This window comes from Mycetomoellerius zeteki, unplaced genomic scaffold (genome assembly GCF_001594055.1).
Source record: "Mycetomoellerius zeteki isolate Tzet28-1 unplaced genomic scaffold, Tzet1.0 scaffold47, whole genome shotgun sequence".
Taxonomy (NCBI): Eukaryota; Metazoa; Arthropoda; class Insecta; order Hymenoptera; family Formicidae; genus Mycetomoellerius; species Mycetomoellerius zeteki.
Window position 1 is genome coordinate 809,139 of NW_017257468.1, and position 18,334 is coordinate 827,472.

Genomic DNA, 18,334 nt, shown 5'->3' on the forward strand with positions numbered 1-18,334 from the left:
ATAATACATACATCGATGGACATTGAAACGAAACGAACTGATTATTCAGCATTTATAACTTACATATTTCGTAATATATTATACATACATTAAATACAGGGTTGGCAAGTAACGTGTTATATATATATACTTGTAATGCCGTTACTTTATTGATCGTTATAATAACGATTTGGTAATGACTGTAATGATTGTAAATTTTTTATGGTGGTAATACTAATATCAGAGTTAGAAAAGTCAATCGTTACTTGTAATGGATTGAAAAAGTTATTCGTTACTGAAAAAAATAACTCCTAATTTGCAACGCGTTACTTTTTAGTAACGTGTAACGTTACTCGTTATACTTGTAATTTTTCCAGTGTAACGCGTAATAGTGACAAGTTACTTTTCAAAGTGACTTTTCTAATCTTAGTGCAACCTTAGAGTTTAGTTAGTTAGCGTTACCGCCAATAAAAAATTGCAACATCATCATCAAATTGTTTACTATAAAAAGTAACGATAAAGTAACTGAAAATTAACGTTTGTCAAATATTATTGGTTAAATATTATTTCGGTATCGAGACTGTTGACGCACGGCCTTGGTATGTTTATGTTCAGGGTACGGCCATTGATAATGAGCAAGGTCGACGCGCTATCACTCATCCTGCGACACTCGAGCGAGCAGGTAGCGGTGCGCGACGCTCCACAAATCTTTGTATTACCTTTCGAGATGTGATCGTGATAAGTATTAGATTGATATCAAACGTCATTGCACTTTTATATGATCATTGCAATACGATTCTCAGCTCGCGCAGTTACAGATTTATGTACAGCTACGCACCACGTGACGATTGCTCGTTGATCGCAATAAATATTTCGCATGATTTACTCACTTGGAATCGAAATGATAAGAAGTGGGAATTATAATATCGTTTTGCGATAGTTAATTAGTGTCATATACGCTTAAATTTGCACATTTAATTACTTAATACTTCCAGTCAAAGAAAAGAAATGTACTCTGTACATTTCTTTTCTTTGACTGGAAGTATTAAGTAATTAGTTTTAACATTTACATATAATTTTTTTAATACAGAACTTTACACTGGAAAAAGAGTCTGTATTAATTGAAATTGTAGTTTAAAATGGACAAATCAGAATTTTCTGGTTAAATCTATTATAATTCTAGTTGATATAATCAGAATTCTGGTTTATTTTCAACCAGAAATTTTTCTCAGTGTACAAATATTTTCTAAAAACGTTAAAGTATTATACCATATATGCAAGAATATTAAAAATCCCTTAATAATTTTCGTTTACTCGTAAAAGTGATAAAAGTTAATCTTGGACACATCAGCTTAATAAAGGACTGAAAAATCATTGGAAAATTATCATGCGTACTCAGAGTAAAATGTATATTGTCTGGTATTTTAAAATCGATAATGTAGAACAAAAAAAATACGAATTGCTGAATAATATACAGATTAAATAAATCAACTAATGGAACTTCGTGATAAATATTTTTCGAGCCGATTTGGAATTGAACAATGTGGCGAGCCGTTTAATTTGTAAAACCATTAATTTAATATTTAATATAAAAATATATAGATATAAATTCGTTTGTATGAATTTATCGATGCTATTCGTAAAAAAAAGTTTGTATATCAGTGATTCTCTTTGGAAGCTTTTGCTGTACAAAATTCGTTGCAAACTTAATTGTGAGACGTTACGAATATCAAGCAAAGCTTCCTACAATCGCACAACGATTTCTTGTTATTCCATCGATATGAATACATTTAAACGAGAGTGTTTTTTCGCGAGTGTTGTGTTGTGTAAGTGCAACGAAGGATCCTGAGCATCCTGAGAAAAGGAAGAGATGGTCTAAGAGCATCGAGCGAGCAATCGTATAGGATGAACAATTTTTTACCAGGTATTTATGTATTATTTTTTAAACCATTGATTATGCGCGATTGTACGATTCATAAATAGTGTGGATGCCAGATTCGTTGAATTCGCATTCGTTGTTTGCCATTCGTGCTGATTTGCCGGCGGAGAGATTCTCCACGGAATCAAAGGGCGTGAAACTATCGGTTTTGAATTTGCATACCAACGAATGTCTTATTTGTGTGTTGAATGAAGATTTTCTCGGACGAGGATGTCACATAAATCCAATGTTTATAATTTAATTCCGACGACGACCTTATAATAAAAATTGCTAATAATTATAAGTAGTATGTGTTATTAGAAATATGCTATATTATCACATTAATTTTATTTTAGTTATTTATGACCTACCCGTTCATTTAATTTTCATTCTGTTCATTCAATTTGTTTTATTAATAATTTGATTTTATTGACATATTTGCTTAATATTATAACTGAAACTCTAAATAAATGTGAAATATGAACCTTACAGAAATTTATTACTGAAAAAATTTATCGAAAAACATTGAAAAACAAATAAATTGAAAAACATTTTAATTATTTTATGTATTAAAAGTACTGTTTTTTCACCGTTTTTAGTATTCCGAATAAGTAATTAATTATTTTTAATAGTAAATTGGCTAGTATTAGATTTTTGTAAAGGAATATGTCTTAAAAACTATTTGTATTCATTTAGATTTGCATAGCGTTATCTAATTGATGGATCATAAATCACAAATAGTCTGGATATATTAGCTTGATTTGCGCCGTTTATACAATAATTACCTGACACGTGCGATTTAATTGTTGTTTTTCGGAATATCAACCATTTTGGATGCTGTTCAATAATTTGGATATATGTATATACATGAAACAGCGAGAAATATTCTGTAATCCATTACTTTATTTGAAAAAAATCGGTAATGATTATAAATTATATGTATTACAAAAAACACGTCATAACAGCATATTAATTTTATTGTAATCATTTATACAGCTTGGTCGTTTATCTAATAATTCACTTTTTTTTATTAATAATTGGATTTTATTGTGAAATCTACATGTATTGATATAATTGAAAATTTAGATAAATGAATGCAATATGTCATGAAAATTAAATTGTTATAAATGCTAAATTTATGAGATATTGCAAAATCTAAACGCAAATGCAAATTAATTCAAAACTACTATTTTTTGAATTTTAAATAATAGCCTAGTAGTATAAAGCATTGATTAGTAAAATCGTTACTTCCGTAGATATTTTTTCGTGTTTTCTGTTACATGCTATCTTGCTCAGTTCGCTCTTTAAATTCTTGTCGATAAGCGACAATATTATTATGAAAAATTTCGAGACGGGAGAGATTCATGGAACGAGTTCGACGAATCTGTCGCGGTGACTGTGCTAAACCGGGCCGCTTTGTGCCGCAAAATCGAATAGAAGCCGACATTTGTATACGGTACGCGCGCGGGGGTACGTTTAAAAGTACGACGCTGAGGGATCCGGGCTTCGAGGGTGGGTAGCGATTGAGCTCTTGAGCACTTGAACACGAGCTGAGAAGAAATGCGGGGAGAACAATGGACAGAGGTAACCAGGAGCTGGTGCTGCGTCATCGTGGTGCTTGGAGCCCGTCCCCGGTTCGTCGCCGGTAACGAGATGCGCCCACGAAGGGCTCACTCACCTTTCCGTAACCCGTCATGCGGACCGACCACCCACCGGTTTCCCTCCAATCCAAGATGCTCGTCCTCCTCGGCGTCTCATTATCTAACGATCGTATTAAGTCGATAGCGATATTAAATACGCGCGTAACGTTCCTCTCATTTGTCTATTTTTGTTTAATATTAGAACCACCACTGACACGTCTTTTTAACAGTAAGGGCCGTCGTAAAACTCGTTATTTTCTTTTAATTTATACGTTTAATTTATACGTTTAAAATTACGGGAATATTTTTGAAGCAACGAACGTAAGCGTGGTTTTGACTGAGAGAAAAGTGTTGATATTTGTGACTATAATTACATGATAAAATAATTAAAGAGCTCCCTGGAAAAACATTGCAATCATTTTTTGAATAAAAAGTGATGTTTTAATTTAAAAAAAATTTTATTTGTACACATGCTTATATGTTTTTTTATTTCCTGTAAAATTTGAAAAATGTTGGATGTAACGTTCTTCTAAAAAGCCTTTTAATTATATGATTGGGAACTCTATTTTTATAGTTATTATTGCTGTAATGTTAGTAATAATAATTATATTTATAGTTCTATAAAAAAATATATAGTTGACGCCGAAAATGACAAATTATACCTAAAATATGGCAATTGCAATCTTTTTTTTTTTCATTGCATTAACCGAACACGCGATAACATTTTCGTATTAGATCAATATTAAAATATGTATAGAGGAAGATAACACAAATTTTGGATGCGATTTACGTTCGATCAACTGAATGGTAATAAAAGAAATTCTTTTAATCCTGATCAGTATTCCCGGGCTCAGTTTGACGTGGACATTTACTTCAACTACATTGTAAAAAATTATGTATAACAATTGTTTTTCACAACCTTACATAATGTTAAATGACATAATCTTATCCCTCGGATTTTCAAAACAAACAAATCATTTAATCACGTTAACTTTAAGTAAAGAACATTAATTTAAAGTACACTGAATTCGCGAATTGGACCAGTTAAGAAAATTTCGGAGTGAATAGAGTTAAAAATCGATTAGAGTTAAAAACGAACGTTGTCTCGAACAGTCAGAGCGTAACCGAGCTTCGAACAGAAGAAACCGGGAAGAACGTCTCGTCGTACCGTTGCTGTGGCGTGCCACTTAAAAAACAAACTGAAGAGAAAAATAAAAAGAATTATCGGCAGCTGCTTGATCTTTCCGCGCGGTCTCGCATGCGTCTTACAAACGATTCTCGGGCAATGTCCGCTTATTAAACGGTGGCAGCGTTATTCTTGGATAGAGGGAACGCGAAGCGGGAAGGTAGAAGAAAGCCGCAGGCGGCGTGCACTTGGCTACTTGGCATTTACATCCACCATCCATTTCGCGCAACGGCTCTTCAGCAAACCCCCCTCGTTCTTCAAGCTTTAGATGCCTGCGTCCGCGTGCACGAGTGCGCGCGTTTTTACGTTAGTCGGCAAAGCGCGCGTACGCACGTTTCTCGTGCGTGTTCCTCACGAGCGCGTATATGAAACGAGACGGGAACGCGAAGAGGAGGAAAAAAAAGCGAAGGGAATCAGAGAGGGAGAGAGAGAGAGAGAGAGAAAGAAAGAGACAAAAGGTAGAAGAGAACTTCGATGTGCGGTCATACGCGATCGCGCGAGGTGAGGGCGCACCTGGACCTTCCTTTCCATGTGCGCCCAAGAGTCCTCACTGCCTTCTATTCCGCGATTCAACCACCCAACAGATCGCCTCCAGTTATTTTCTTTACTAAGTTCCTTCACTGAGAGAAAAATTTTTAGCATTTGTGTACTATAATTACGGATTATTATACATACATTAAAATATAGTTGGCAAAAGAAATTATTATAAATTATTAATTGCAACCATTTTTCTGGTAATAATAACTATAATTGTAGTCACATTTTTTCAAGTTGCCAATTATATATATTATAGTTCGCGAGTGTCGCAATCGGGATTGGCCCTTCGAATTTCCGATATTTTTGCGGGCAATTTTAATTTCAGCTTCACGTATTTTTATAAATTGTAGCGCACGCGGTAAAATTCTGGATATTGCGAGGAAAATATTACATAATATTATAAGAAAAACAAAATACAATACAAAAATTTAACACTCTATCTTAACACTCTATCAATCTCCTTTCGAAAGATTTCGCGCAACGACCATGCACGTACGAACAAGTTGCGACGACTTATATTCGACAAGGATACAAGCCTTGTTGGGTTGAGAGAGTTCCTGACAATGGAGAGGAATCGAGAGAGCGGTGTACCTGATAAGCGACCGCAACTACTACTAGTCTATAAGGGTAGATCTCGATGCAGATAGAGCTTTATTTCATCAAAGGAACAATAACGGAATCGCGATAACGTCGATTGCCGTATGGGGAGACGTATTTTCGCCCTTACAGCGTACGCGATAATTTGTAGCCTGAATAAAAATCTATCGGTCCATAAATTCCTAATTAACCGAAAATAGCCTCGCTAAAAAATCAATATAAAACATTCAATTATAACATAAAAACGGATAATGTACGATTCTTTTGTCTTAAATAATGCACAATGTTCTCAATTTAATTCTATTAAATTATCTGCACTTAACTTTTTCTTTAGAAAAAAAATTAATAGATATCGATAATTATTTAAGTTACTTGAAATTTTTATTTATTTTTATTTTCTTACTTATGTAAGATTGTATCTTTTTATATTAGATATTAATTATACCCTAATGTTTAAAAAATCTCAAGTATCTATTGGGGGTTAATATTAGAGTTTACACACACCGACTCGTTCGAGGAATGGCAGGAAAATATAGGAATTTATGGATAAGTATATATAATTCAGTCATTCAGTAGCCTTCATTTAAAGAAATATGGTGTATTTCAATACAGAGTGAGAAATTCCAAATGCCTGTTCAGTCATTTGGTGATACATTGATCTATCGCTATACACCGGCACTGCATTTAGCACGCATTGCTGCGCACCGCAGTTTCACATGCAAAATCCAATGCGACGCGACGCTTATATCCCTAATTCAACCAATATTTTAATGCGTTAGCCATTAATATACAATACACAAATTATAATTCGTCAACGTACTCGTTCTAATCGTCAAATATGACGAAATACGGAAATCCTATCGATTGTAACTACATATTATGATAAAGAAAGAACAGTTTTGCTGAAGTATACAAAAATTAGGCTACCGATACAGATCTGAAGATAATTACATTGGATCAAAAAATATTTATGTAAAACGCTCAAGCATGATGATAATGTTAAAAGTTTTGATGTTCTAGCAACCAGCTTGAGCATCCTACATAATAATTAGGTATTTTCAGATCTGCATTTGACCTAATATTTATATACTTCAGCAAAACCGTTCGTTCTGTGTACAATTGATTATAAACGTGCAACCTGATCGAATATAAGCGATGAAAAACATCCATTGAAATTAATTTCATGACAGATAACTTCCGTCGATAACGTCTATAAACGCGAAAGCAAAAGTAATTAAGCGTCTGTGTATCAGAAGGATGTACAATATCATACGATATTCAATAAAATATTATTATGCACCGTTTAATAAATTATTAAAAAGATCATAGCAATAAGAAAGCAATATATTGTATAACTTAAATAATAAAAGAATTCGGGAAAGAATTAGATTAAATATATTTTTTTTATACAATTTAATCTGTCATTCTTGAAAGTATCAGACTGATCGTTTGTAAATTCTTTTTACATTTTTTTATATGACATAAATTTAATCCGTGATATGAATTTTCACGTCATGAATTGTTTCCGACAAGTGCAGCAAATACATACACGCTATGTCAGGTTTTGCGCGTTTCCTCTCTGTTACGAATTTTCCGATAAATTGGAATGTTTCAGAGTACAAATTTAACAGGAAAAGCATAAACGAATATCAAAATTTTCTTTTCTATTGAAATTCTATTGAATTGTTTCCTTTTTTACTGAGTCGTAATTTAACAAAATTGTCATTCCGTTGCCATGATGATTTTATAAATCGAAGATTATGGTCACAGAAAATTTATTCGAAATTTGTCAAATATACAAATTTATAATGAGGTATAATTTATAATAAAAAAGTTCCATGACTATTTCATGTATTCTGCGTGTACATTTATAATTGTAAACACTGATATTTTATGTACACGTTCTCCAAAAAATTACAAATAGAAACACGTAATGTTGTCTCTGAGACAACGTGTTAGAAAAGATATCCGTTGCAGCATTCAGGATTTGCAGTACTCCAAAAAAACGCAGTGCTCGAGCAATGCCGATAATCGCGTGTATTTATTGCACTGAAAATTCTCCGAGTACTCCGATCTGCCTCACTGCATTCGAATTAACGCATTCCCTTAGAACGCGTACTTTGACAATGATCCTTAAATATTAACTAGACAATTATTATGTGCGGCGATTTCTTACAGAAATCGTTCTTAACTATTATACGATGTACGACAAAATTAGTCGACCTCTTACTGTAACATCTACATCGATCGTCGCCATGCATCTCGGTGGCCTCCTCCACCTCCACCTCCACCTCCTCCACTTCCTCCACCTCCTCCACCTCCTCCACCTCCTCCACCTCCTCCTCCACTTCCTCCTCGAGTTGATGAGTAATTCTATGACATGAGATAAGCAATCTCAGCTAAAGCTATCGTCTTATTTTAATGTAGTACTTTGTTAAATAGTTTTCTTTATTCTACAATATTGTTTAGAAAAAAAAAACGAAAAGCTCTTGCTTCCTCTATCTTCTTATTTCAAAGTTCACATTTAATTGGCAACAAAATTAAAAATAAAAATATTAAAACACAATTTAGAAGAAAAAACGGTTTAATTTCGATTTTTTCTATCCCCAATTTTATTATGCATTAACTTTTAATTTCAATTACGCTTTTTCAATACTGATTAGATATTCTTTATTTAATTTAGCAAGTATTATGCAGCCTCTAAGAATTCTTATTTCTTATTCTCTTCTATAGGTACGGAAAAAAAAATTTTGCTGAATCTATAAAAATTTTCTTGCCAAAATATCTAAAAAATATCTAAAAAAATCTAAATACAGATCTTAAATCTGGTTGCAATAATAGAATGTCAAAATTTTTGACGCAAAATTTCTCATTACGCTTGAATGTCTTACAAATTGTTTTAATAATTCGACAAAATTATTTTCAGATCTGTATCTAGTCAAATTTTTACACATTTCAGCAAAAGTAATTCTTTTCATAGAAGCTGTTCAGTTCGTATTACATGGAAAAGTACGAATGTAAAACAAACAAAAAAAGAAGAAACATACCCCTCGTTGATTATGGTAGCCGTGCTGTGCATTCTGGTGTTGTGCATTCTGGTAATTGTTCCGTGAGGATTGCTGACGATTATCGTAATTATGACGATGATACTGATAGTCCGAAGACTGATAATTCGACTGACGCATGCCATAACCTGGTCCTGATGACCATGATCCACGCATATGACTCGAACTGGCGCTGTTGTAACCGCTGTTGTATCCGGACTGGTTCCGATAACCTGGAAGCAAATCATTCCGATAATCTGGAAGCAAATGCACTCGGGAACACATTAAATATGCACAGGGAAAGTCTATGTACCTATATTTGCGTATATAGAAATAATCGAGCGGTAATAAAGGCCCAAAAAGTATATCCGGCTTAGGATTTAATCTCTCAATAAATATTTTCATGAATTAGTCGCATTGAGAACGCGTAGTTATTCTCAATAATTAACATAGAGACGTGCGAGGGGGATGGGAAAGGGGAGGACAGGCGGGCGCAATATAGCCTGCCTAGATGAATGGGAGCGTGCCGGCGCGTGTCCCTAGTTCCCAAATAATATGCAGCGTGCGTAGGACTCGGTAACGTCACTCGATAAGCGCTCGGCCGCGCCATGAAACGTCATAATAGCGCTACCAGACCCATCGTTAATAAGGGATTTTCGAAAGCGCACTTCGACGGGGAAGGAGAGCGAGATGCACGACGTACACACGTCTCTCGGCATCGTCAATACCTACCGTTTTCAGTTTAAACATTTCCAATATTGCCGTTGTCGAGAAACGTCGGATCCCCTCGCGTGCTCCTCTCTCAGAAGTCGATAGAAAAATTGGCAGCGAGATATAATGATTGCGCTGACAAAAGGACAAAACAATACGTCGCTGCCGATCCGCGACTTATTCCCACCTTTGAATATTCATAGCGCTCGAGCGTTCGAATTGCGAGATTGTCATTGCTTTATGATTGCGCCCAGAGGGAATTCGGAATAAGAGAAGTAGCATCGCGTTTGTTTGATGTGTCGCTACGGATGGAAGTGAATTTTAATTGAATTGATTGCGCGCACACGTGGCGCGTACATTCTTCAGTTAATTAACATTTAAAGAGGTTCTCGCATTTGATGAAATATAAGACAAGTCTATAATATACATGCAAAAGTTAATAATATCAATAATATCTAGAAAAAATTTCATTGACTTTTATCGTATTATTTTGAAGATTTAATTCTAAATTTATAGAATTTTACATTACAAGTTGAAGGTATAACCTTATTCTCTTTTAAATTGAAACACTTGCGTATAAGACAGCAATTTAAAAATCGTTATAATTATAAAGTAAACACTTAAGTTTGTTCTCGTAAAGTTTCATTTAAACTGACCGTACAGTTTACGAGAAATTTATATTCTTCAATGAAAACAGCTAGAATATAAATCAAATAGACGATGCGTATACATCAAATGAGCATCTTACAACTTTTATTTTGTCATTTTTAAAATATTTAGTAACATATAAAATTAACAATAATTATGTATAATGGCATAAGATATTATTAGTAACCTTTTTATTCCATTATTTTAATTGTTTTACATATTATTATGAATAAACTGTCTATTGACTAGGAAGTAGCGCGAGAACCTCTTTAAGTAGAGCGTTACTTTGATAGAACTTTAAGTTTATGGGACTTGATTATGCAAGGATATGTATACTCGAAGAAAAACATAAACGATGGTAATTTTAATGATGGATGGACAACTAGATTTATCTGTATATAATTAATATATGTAAATATAATTGAATAAACTATTTTATAGTATTGCACGGAAAAAATACGTAGTTGTGCCGAGCCTTTGTAATTGTCTCACACTACGTCTTTTTCTCTGACAATAAATATACGCAGCGTGCAAAGTCGAAAGATTGCGATAAATGATCCCTCTCGGTGTTTTCGTGAGAGATTCGATGCAAAAATTGACCAGAGAGATCTCGCGGTTTGAAGAAAGTTCTTCGCTTGGCGAGAAACGCTCTGTATTGTCCGGCGATTTCTGCTCAGTACTTCGTCACCGTACTACATACTTCGACGCCAGCAGCATTCGCGCGAAGTGGCGTAACTCTTTAACCCTCGGGATTCAACGGCCGTGCATACAAAGGCTATCACTGACGCACAATAATCGTATAGTTTGGTGCAATCGAGCTCGTAATAGGAGTCGGCAAACACCGTCGATATCATCGAAGACTGAAGAAGGGGCGATCTCGCTTTTGAATACCATACAGTTATGGACTCCTATCGTATCTGTGTATGTGTGTGTGTGTATATGTGTGTGAGAGAGAGAGAGAGAGAGAGAGAGAGAGAGAGAGAGAGAGAAAGGGAGACTACATTACCCTTTCTCTTCCACCCCGACGTTTCCTCTCATTCTTTCGCGGCAACAATAACATCCCCCGTAGATTCCAGACGGCCCGCGCCCAACGATTTCGACCCCCAACGGTAATCCTCACCCACAGCCTCCGATAGGGGAAAGGAAGGAGGGTTTAACAGTTTACATGTCGGATCATCCCTCGTTATTGTTGCGTTTATGATAATAATGCACCGCTACGGCCCTCGCGTGTTGCTCGATTCGTTTCAACCCTATCGCGAACCAACCTCGAACTATGTGTGCTCAGATAGGTAGTTAATTAGATCTTCGATATGCGATACATTCGCCGAAATCCATCGCATTAATCATTCATGAACGCTAAAATTATTTAACCAGAGAATAGTCTAAGGAATTAAACTAATTTAGATCCTCAAAAATTATTCTGCAATATCGAATTAGTACAATAACAAACGTAACAAAAATGTTTGTCAAGTATAAAAAGATCAACATCGCAAGATACACAATAGTTTAAGAACAATTTTATTTTTAAAGAAGGGAGAGATTCTTTTTTGATTTTATTATTGTTTTAGAAAATTATTGAAAATATTGTTCTCTTCGCAAAAAATCATTTGCTGAAGTATCTAAAGATTTAATTTATAGATACAGATCTGAAAATGATTCGTTAGACTATCATAATTATGTAGAATCTTCAAGCATAATGAGCAAAAAGTTTTGACATTTTAACAACCAGTTTGTGTTATATAATTATTTTGATGATCTAATAAAATTATTTTCTTTATTTATAGCTAAATCTTTATTCGAAATCGTTCTTTCTGTGTTTTTAAAATATACATATAATATATAAGAGACCTAAAATTACGTGGAAATTTATAAGCTTTGCTGAAGTAAAAATTTAGATAGATACAGCTCTAACAATAATTTTATTAGACTATCAGAATAATTATGTAGGACGCTCAAGCTGATTGCTAGAATGTCAAAACATTCTGCCAGTTTATTCTGATTACGCTTGAGTTTTCTATATAATTATTATGATGGTCCAACAAAATTATTTTCAGATCTTCATCTAAATTTTTCTTTCATCTAAATTTTTAGATACTTCAACGAAATGGTTCTTTAAAGAATTTATAAAAAGTATAAAGAATAAAAAGTAAGTAAGTAAAATGTATATAAAGAATTTTGTCGTTCAACTGAATAAATATAATTACATGATATATGGCAGAATATTTTGTGATCGAAATTGGGGGGAGATTATTTTTCTATGTACCAAGTAAACATAATTAATGAATATTCGGAGACAATAAAATCGATGTTTGCTCAAAATAGATCATCGGTTTACATAACAGTTGAGTGATTCGAGAATCATCAGAAATGAGGAAAATGGCGTTGCGTCCAGTTACGAGACGAAACTTCCGTCCGTTCGAGCCGGAGCCGAAATTGTATTGGAAGCCAGACGGAGAAGTATCAAGACCCGAGAAAGAAAGACGATTCGTTTATATGTACGTATACGTGCTACAGTGGGTTCCTCGCTACGGGTATTGGATTGGATTGGATTGCCGCGTCAGCAGTACAAACACTCAAAACCTCGATGTGGGTCGGCCTCTCCCGTTCCTGTTTCAAACTGAAATTACACTTTCCCGTCCACCACGTTCGACCTGCCACAATATATAGCTACGTGTTTCCCCCTTGGCTGCATCTTTTGTCCATATCGAACTTATAAATAATGTTCACGAATTCCCTTATCTCTCGATTCTTCAATGATGAACTTGTCTTTATCTATCGTTTTATTTAGCCTTAACGTGAGCTTCATATGTACTTTTTGGTTTTCTTCTACTTCACTTTTACGAATCTTTATATTTTGTATAAATAAAGAGGTATTTTTATCTCACGATTTTTCGATGAGATCGAAAAAGAAATGATGTTTGGATACGTAAAGTAAAAATTTCAAGTGACTTAGATAATTACAAAAATTACAATATGCCAGATTTTTCGGAACGGTCGTCATATTATGCGCACAACATTACTTAAAAAATATTTCTCTAGTCATATTCAAAGTAAATAAAACGAGTAATGTGCCGAAAATTTAATGTCACATAATTTGATATCAACGAACAGATAACGATTAAAGCATAGGTATATTTTTAAAGGCAGAACGTTCTGATTAGCGCTTTAGCAAGCAAATACGAATCAATGTGATACAAACTGATTAATTGTGAATTAATTACTTTGGAAAGTTTAAAAAAGATATTAAAATCAATTAATCCTAGATAAAACTATTTTAACTATACGATTAAACAATTTTCAGAATCGTAATTAATTTATTGCTATGTGAATTAGTCTTCGACAAAGCATTAATTTGTTCGTGCATCATGAATGCTGATTTTCACCATCAGCCGGATGGATAAACCTTGACCTCCGTTCTTTTTTTTAGAAATCGCCAACCTTTCCTTTACGTACACATAATTCCTATGAAAGCAGTTCTCTCCCGATCTTATATGCTTATGGTGGGTGTAGGTAAATATTGTACAACACGTGTAAGTAAAAGGCATAGGCTACATAAACGTTCTCTTCTTTCTCTCCATCTTGTCCTCCTTTTATGCAGAAGCATGTACGAAGCATCTCTTATCGATCAGAGACGTGGACAAGTTGAATGGAGTACCTATTTCAATTTTCCGTCGTATCACAAATCGTAATTTTTAGCCGCGAATTTGTGCTTTATCCAGCTTTATCCAACGAAACAAGAAAGTAAAGAATTATCCAGTTATATTTGTTCAATAGATTTTTACTTTCTCGTTTAATCGAATTTATCGAGTTCAGCTTCAAATACATCTAATTTATAAAAAAAAGAATTATCCACAGAGTATAAAGTTTGATAGAAACATTTTGACGCGAAGCGTTTAATGAGATCGCTAGATGCAATCAGTTCTCTCACATATATTAATGCTTATACTTTAATTGTAGGATACATGAAAGATATGTTTTTGTTATAAACTAAAATTTAAAAAAATAATATAAATTAAAATGTTTTTATATAAGCACTTTAAATATTCAAAATGACTTATGTAAAGTTTCATTGCGATTCATCGATTAGTTACAAAGATTCAATAAATATTTTGTATATTTACGTCAGGATAACTAATCTCTGCATCGCAATGTAACTTTACATAAATCATCTTGAACGCTTAAAGTACTTGTATTATAAAGTATTAAAGTATTATACAATGTATTATAAAGTAATACAAAAAATTGAGATTTTTGTTATTACTTTATAATACATTTCCATATATTTCTATTATTTCTATTAGAGCACAGATAAAACAAATATTATTTCTTACTCTGAAATAACTTTGGATCCAGACGATAAACCATCGCTTTTTGTATTACTTGCTTTTAAATACAATCTAGAATAATCTCTAAATTTTTCATAATCTTTTATTATTTTGAAATATATCGATCATATCTCGTTAAAAACATCTCGCTCAAAATTCATCAAGGAAATTCGTCACTGAAGACGCTGCAATCGCGGTGATTACGTTGCTTATAGCATGTATTACTTATTAATTCGTGAATTTCAAACCTTCGTATTCAGAATCCGAGCGGCAAAGCTTACGTGCAACGCTAAGAAGAAAGTAAAAGGGGTGATGGAAGCGGGACAAGGGGAGAGAGCCCGCATGTACGAACTACCTGGCTGCAAGAACAATGCGCGTATACGTTCTCCCCCATAAAACTCAGCACCCAATGGTACAAGATGGCGCCACCACCAGGCCAAAGTACCACTCGGGCGATTTCCGGTGGCTTTGTTCCGCCCACCACTCTTGCGGGGCACAGAGCGGGAGAAGACGAAGAGGAAGGGGGAGGATCGATGGAACCCGTGGATGAAGGCGCGCCTTTGAGGCCACCGCGTGCTTGCGATGCGTGTGCGTAAAATATAAAAAGGCTTTTCCTCTATGAAGCCAGTTAGTCAGCATACAGAATTTTTCCGTCGCGCTTCTTGACGCATCGCTCCCTCTCCCGTCTCTCTGTTCGAGCCATCTTCTTTCTTCACATATTTCAGTTCCTCTTCTTCGTCTTCATTTTTATTTAACTTTGTTTTTATCTTCGTGGAAAGAACGATTTTGCTGAAGTACTAACAATGTGTAGTTATAGATACAAATATTTGAAAATAATTTTATTGGACCGTCAAAATAATTATGTAAGACGCTCAGATATGATGTAAAAAGTTTTGATATTCCACTGACAATGAGAGCAAAGTCTTTGGTATTTGTGATATAATTGTATATAGTTAGGAGCTCTATTTTTATGGTTATTACTGCTATAACGTTAATAATAATAATAATACATGATAGTTCTTTCACACACAAATAGAATGAACATTTTTATTCAATAAATACAACCGTAATTATAGTGAATGTAACTATTTTCTTAAATTGATTTACTATTTATGTGATAATAATAACTAAAAAATATGTTAAGAAGAAATCACAGATTTTCAAGCAGTGTCTGTGACTATTATTAATAGCATAATTGACTATATTTGCATAGTTAAAACAATTATATAAATATATTGTCCCAAAAACTGACTATAAATTATAGTTAAATTACGGTAATTGCAACCATTTTTTTTCTCTCAGTATCTAGTAACCACTAGCAGTTTGAGCATCCTACATAATTATTTTGATGGTCCAATAAAATTATTTTTAGATTTTCATCTAGCTAAATTTTTAGATACTTCAATCTCACCGTTCTTTCCGTACATCATCTTCACTATCGTCTTCATCTTTATCTACTCAAGTATACATCATTATGTCGTTTTCGACTTTGTCTTCGACTTCGTCTCTTCATCATCTATAAAATCTTTGTATTCAGCTTCATTTCCTTCTTCCGCATTTTCTCCCCGTTTTTTTGAACAAGTATTCGTGCAGGCGTTTGCGCTGCAGAGAAGAAACGAAGCGGCTGCGACTCCCAAGTTCTCCACTTTCTTATTTCTTCCATCCCCACTTCCGTCTTCCTCCAGTCGCGAGTCGGCGGTAATGGAGGCCCTCGAAGGCGGCTCTTCTAGCGCCTCGACGAGCTGGTCGACGAAACGAAACGGAATGAAACGAAATGAGACGAGACGAGAACCAAGGCGGCATTTACTTCCAACGATTCGCGAGATTCCTCTTTTCGCTTACTCTTTATTTCCTCTCTTCTTCTCTTTCCTCTTCTCGATATTTTTTATTCGTTCGAGGAAAAAAAAACGTAACGCTCTCGTTTAGATACTTATTTAGTTTATTAAAATAGAATTAATGTATTAAATTTATTTCATTCACATTTACGTTTCGACGAATTTAAAAAGCTTTTTTTCTTCAACGAAAAAGTCGTCAAAACCAGCGATCTCCAAATTACAAGTAATTAGAAGTAAAGCGCTTTTTATGAATTAAGCTTCATATATTAAATTTAATAGAAAATTTATTAAAAAGAAAGAGGTGGAACGGTCTTAACCATAAATATGAAACACCTTCCACAAATTGACGTTCTATATATCTAAAAAAAAAATTAATTAAAAAATAATTTTATTGAAAAATATTTATTTTTACAACAATTTTAATATTTTGTTGTTTATAATTTCAATTAACTTACACAGTTTTAACAGTCATTGAATATAATAAAACAAAATTACAATTAATAAGTATAACTAATAGAATAAAAAATCCATAAACCTATATTGATCAGTGAGTAGATAGAATACAAAACTTATAAAGGTAAAATAAAATTAATTGCTTACGTTTGTAAGCTGCCATCTAGCGCATATATTAATTTGCCTTGTTTTCTCATAAGTACTTAATGAGTGACCCCGAACACTCTTAATATGAAAAATGGTGAAATATATATTTAAAAAAATAAGTGACAGATGATTATTTATAGTGTAGTAAGATGAGGAAAGATGCAAAAACTTGCACCTGACCTTTAATACGCGTGTATCTTTTACTACAAAGACAATATTAAAACATTTCTAAATGATTAAAAAATTAATCTCTTCTACATCACAAAAATCATTAATGGCATGTGCGTCCTAAATGAAATCACTACCATCTTAGATACGAAATATAATAAAAGAGCAACAAAATAACAATCGTATAATACTAGTTATACCTATTAATCTAAACACTTTGGATTACCCTAAACAATACAATCCATGGTACTCCGTGACTTATGCTATTCCGATTTCCTATATGAAAAAAATTTATATTTCACAAAGATTAAAAAAAATAAATGGAAGCTAGACTGTGTAAAATATTGTATTTTTAGCATCGTTTATTTTTTTTTACTGTAAATGTATCGATCTCTTTGTTGCGAAAATCACCAATTTTAGAACGAAATCGTGATGGGCGATATTGAAATTACGTTGACCAAAGCATCCCATAGGCGCATGTTTATTTCGATAGACGACAATCCGACGGTAACAATTTCAAAACCGTATCTGCTAAATGTTCGGCCGTTTGTCGAAACAATTCAATCTACGCCTCGATGAGCTTTGGGAATCAGCGAAACCGAAACTCGAGTGCGGAAAAGCTCCGATTTCCAACCGGCTCGTGAGTATTCAGCAGAGCTTTCCAATTGGCGTTTCGATATCGATGACTGGACGAGTCCCGCGGTGGCACGGAAAGAGACGGACGGAGAAGCCACTCGTTCCCGTTCGTTTCTGTGTGACCGATTCTATCTACATTTAACGACCGCTTTACTGTAGGCGTCCGTTAAAGCGGAAATATGCGTAATTATCATGTCCTTTGCGACTGGAACTGAATACAAAATTTGTATCTATTTGGACAAAATGGTTCTAAATCCCAAATAACTTGTTTACCTCAAATACAACTTCTACTATTCGTGTAATTCAATTAATATGTGGATATCTTATAAATACATTGCATAATACCACCGATAAATATAATATATTGAAAAATTATATAAGTTATTTTAATATATTTTTTTTATATTTATCTGACAGAGCAAACTCGGGTAAAATAATCATAATTTTTTAAAACCATGTAAATGTTGAATCGTTTTTTTTAACATCTTGTATTTAAAATGTAGATATTAA

General features: G+C 33.8%; 1 protein-coding gene across 1 annotated transcript in view; it reads right to left on the reverse strand.

Moving 5' to 3' along the window:
- Window positions 1–8,013: 8,013 nt before the first annotated feature.
- Rat1 (5'-3' exoribonuclease 2 Rat1) overlaps window positions 8,014–18,334 on the reverse strand; it is a 36,552-nt gene continuing 26,231 nt past the window's right edge. The window contains exons 16-17 of the mRNA XM_018454949.1: window positions 8,905–9,134; window positions 8,014–8,230 (exon numbers count right to left, since the gene is read on the reverse strand). Coding sequence (XP_018310451.1) covers window positions 8,096–8,230; window positions 8,905–9,134 — 365 coding nt within the window. The 3' untranslated portion in view covers window positions 8,014–8,095. The remainder of the gene's footprint in view (window positions 8,231–8,904; window positions 9,135–18,334) is intronic.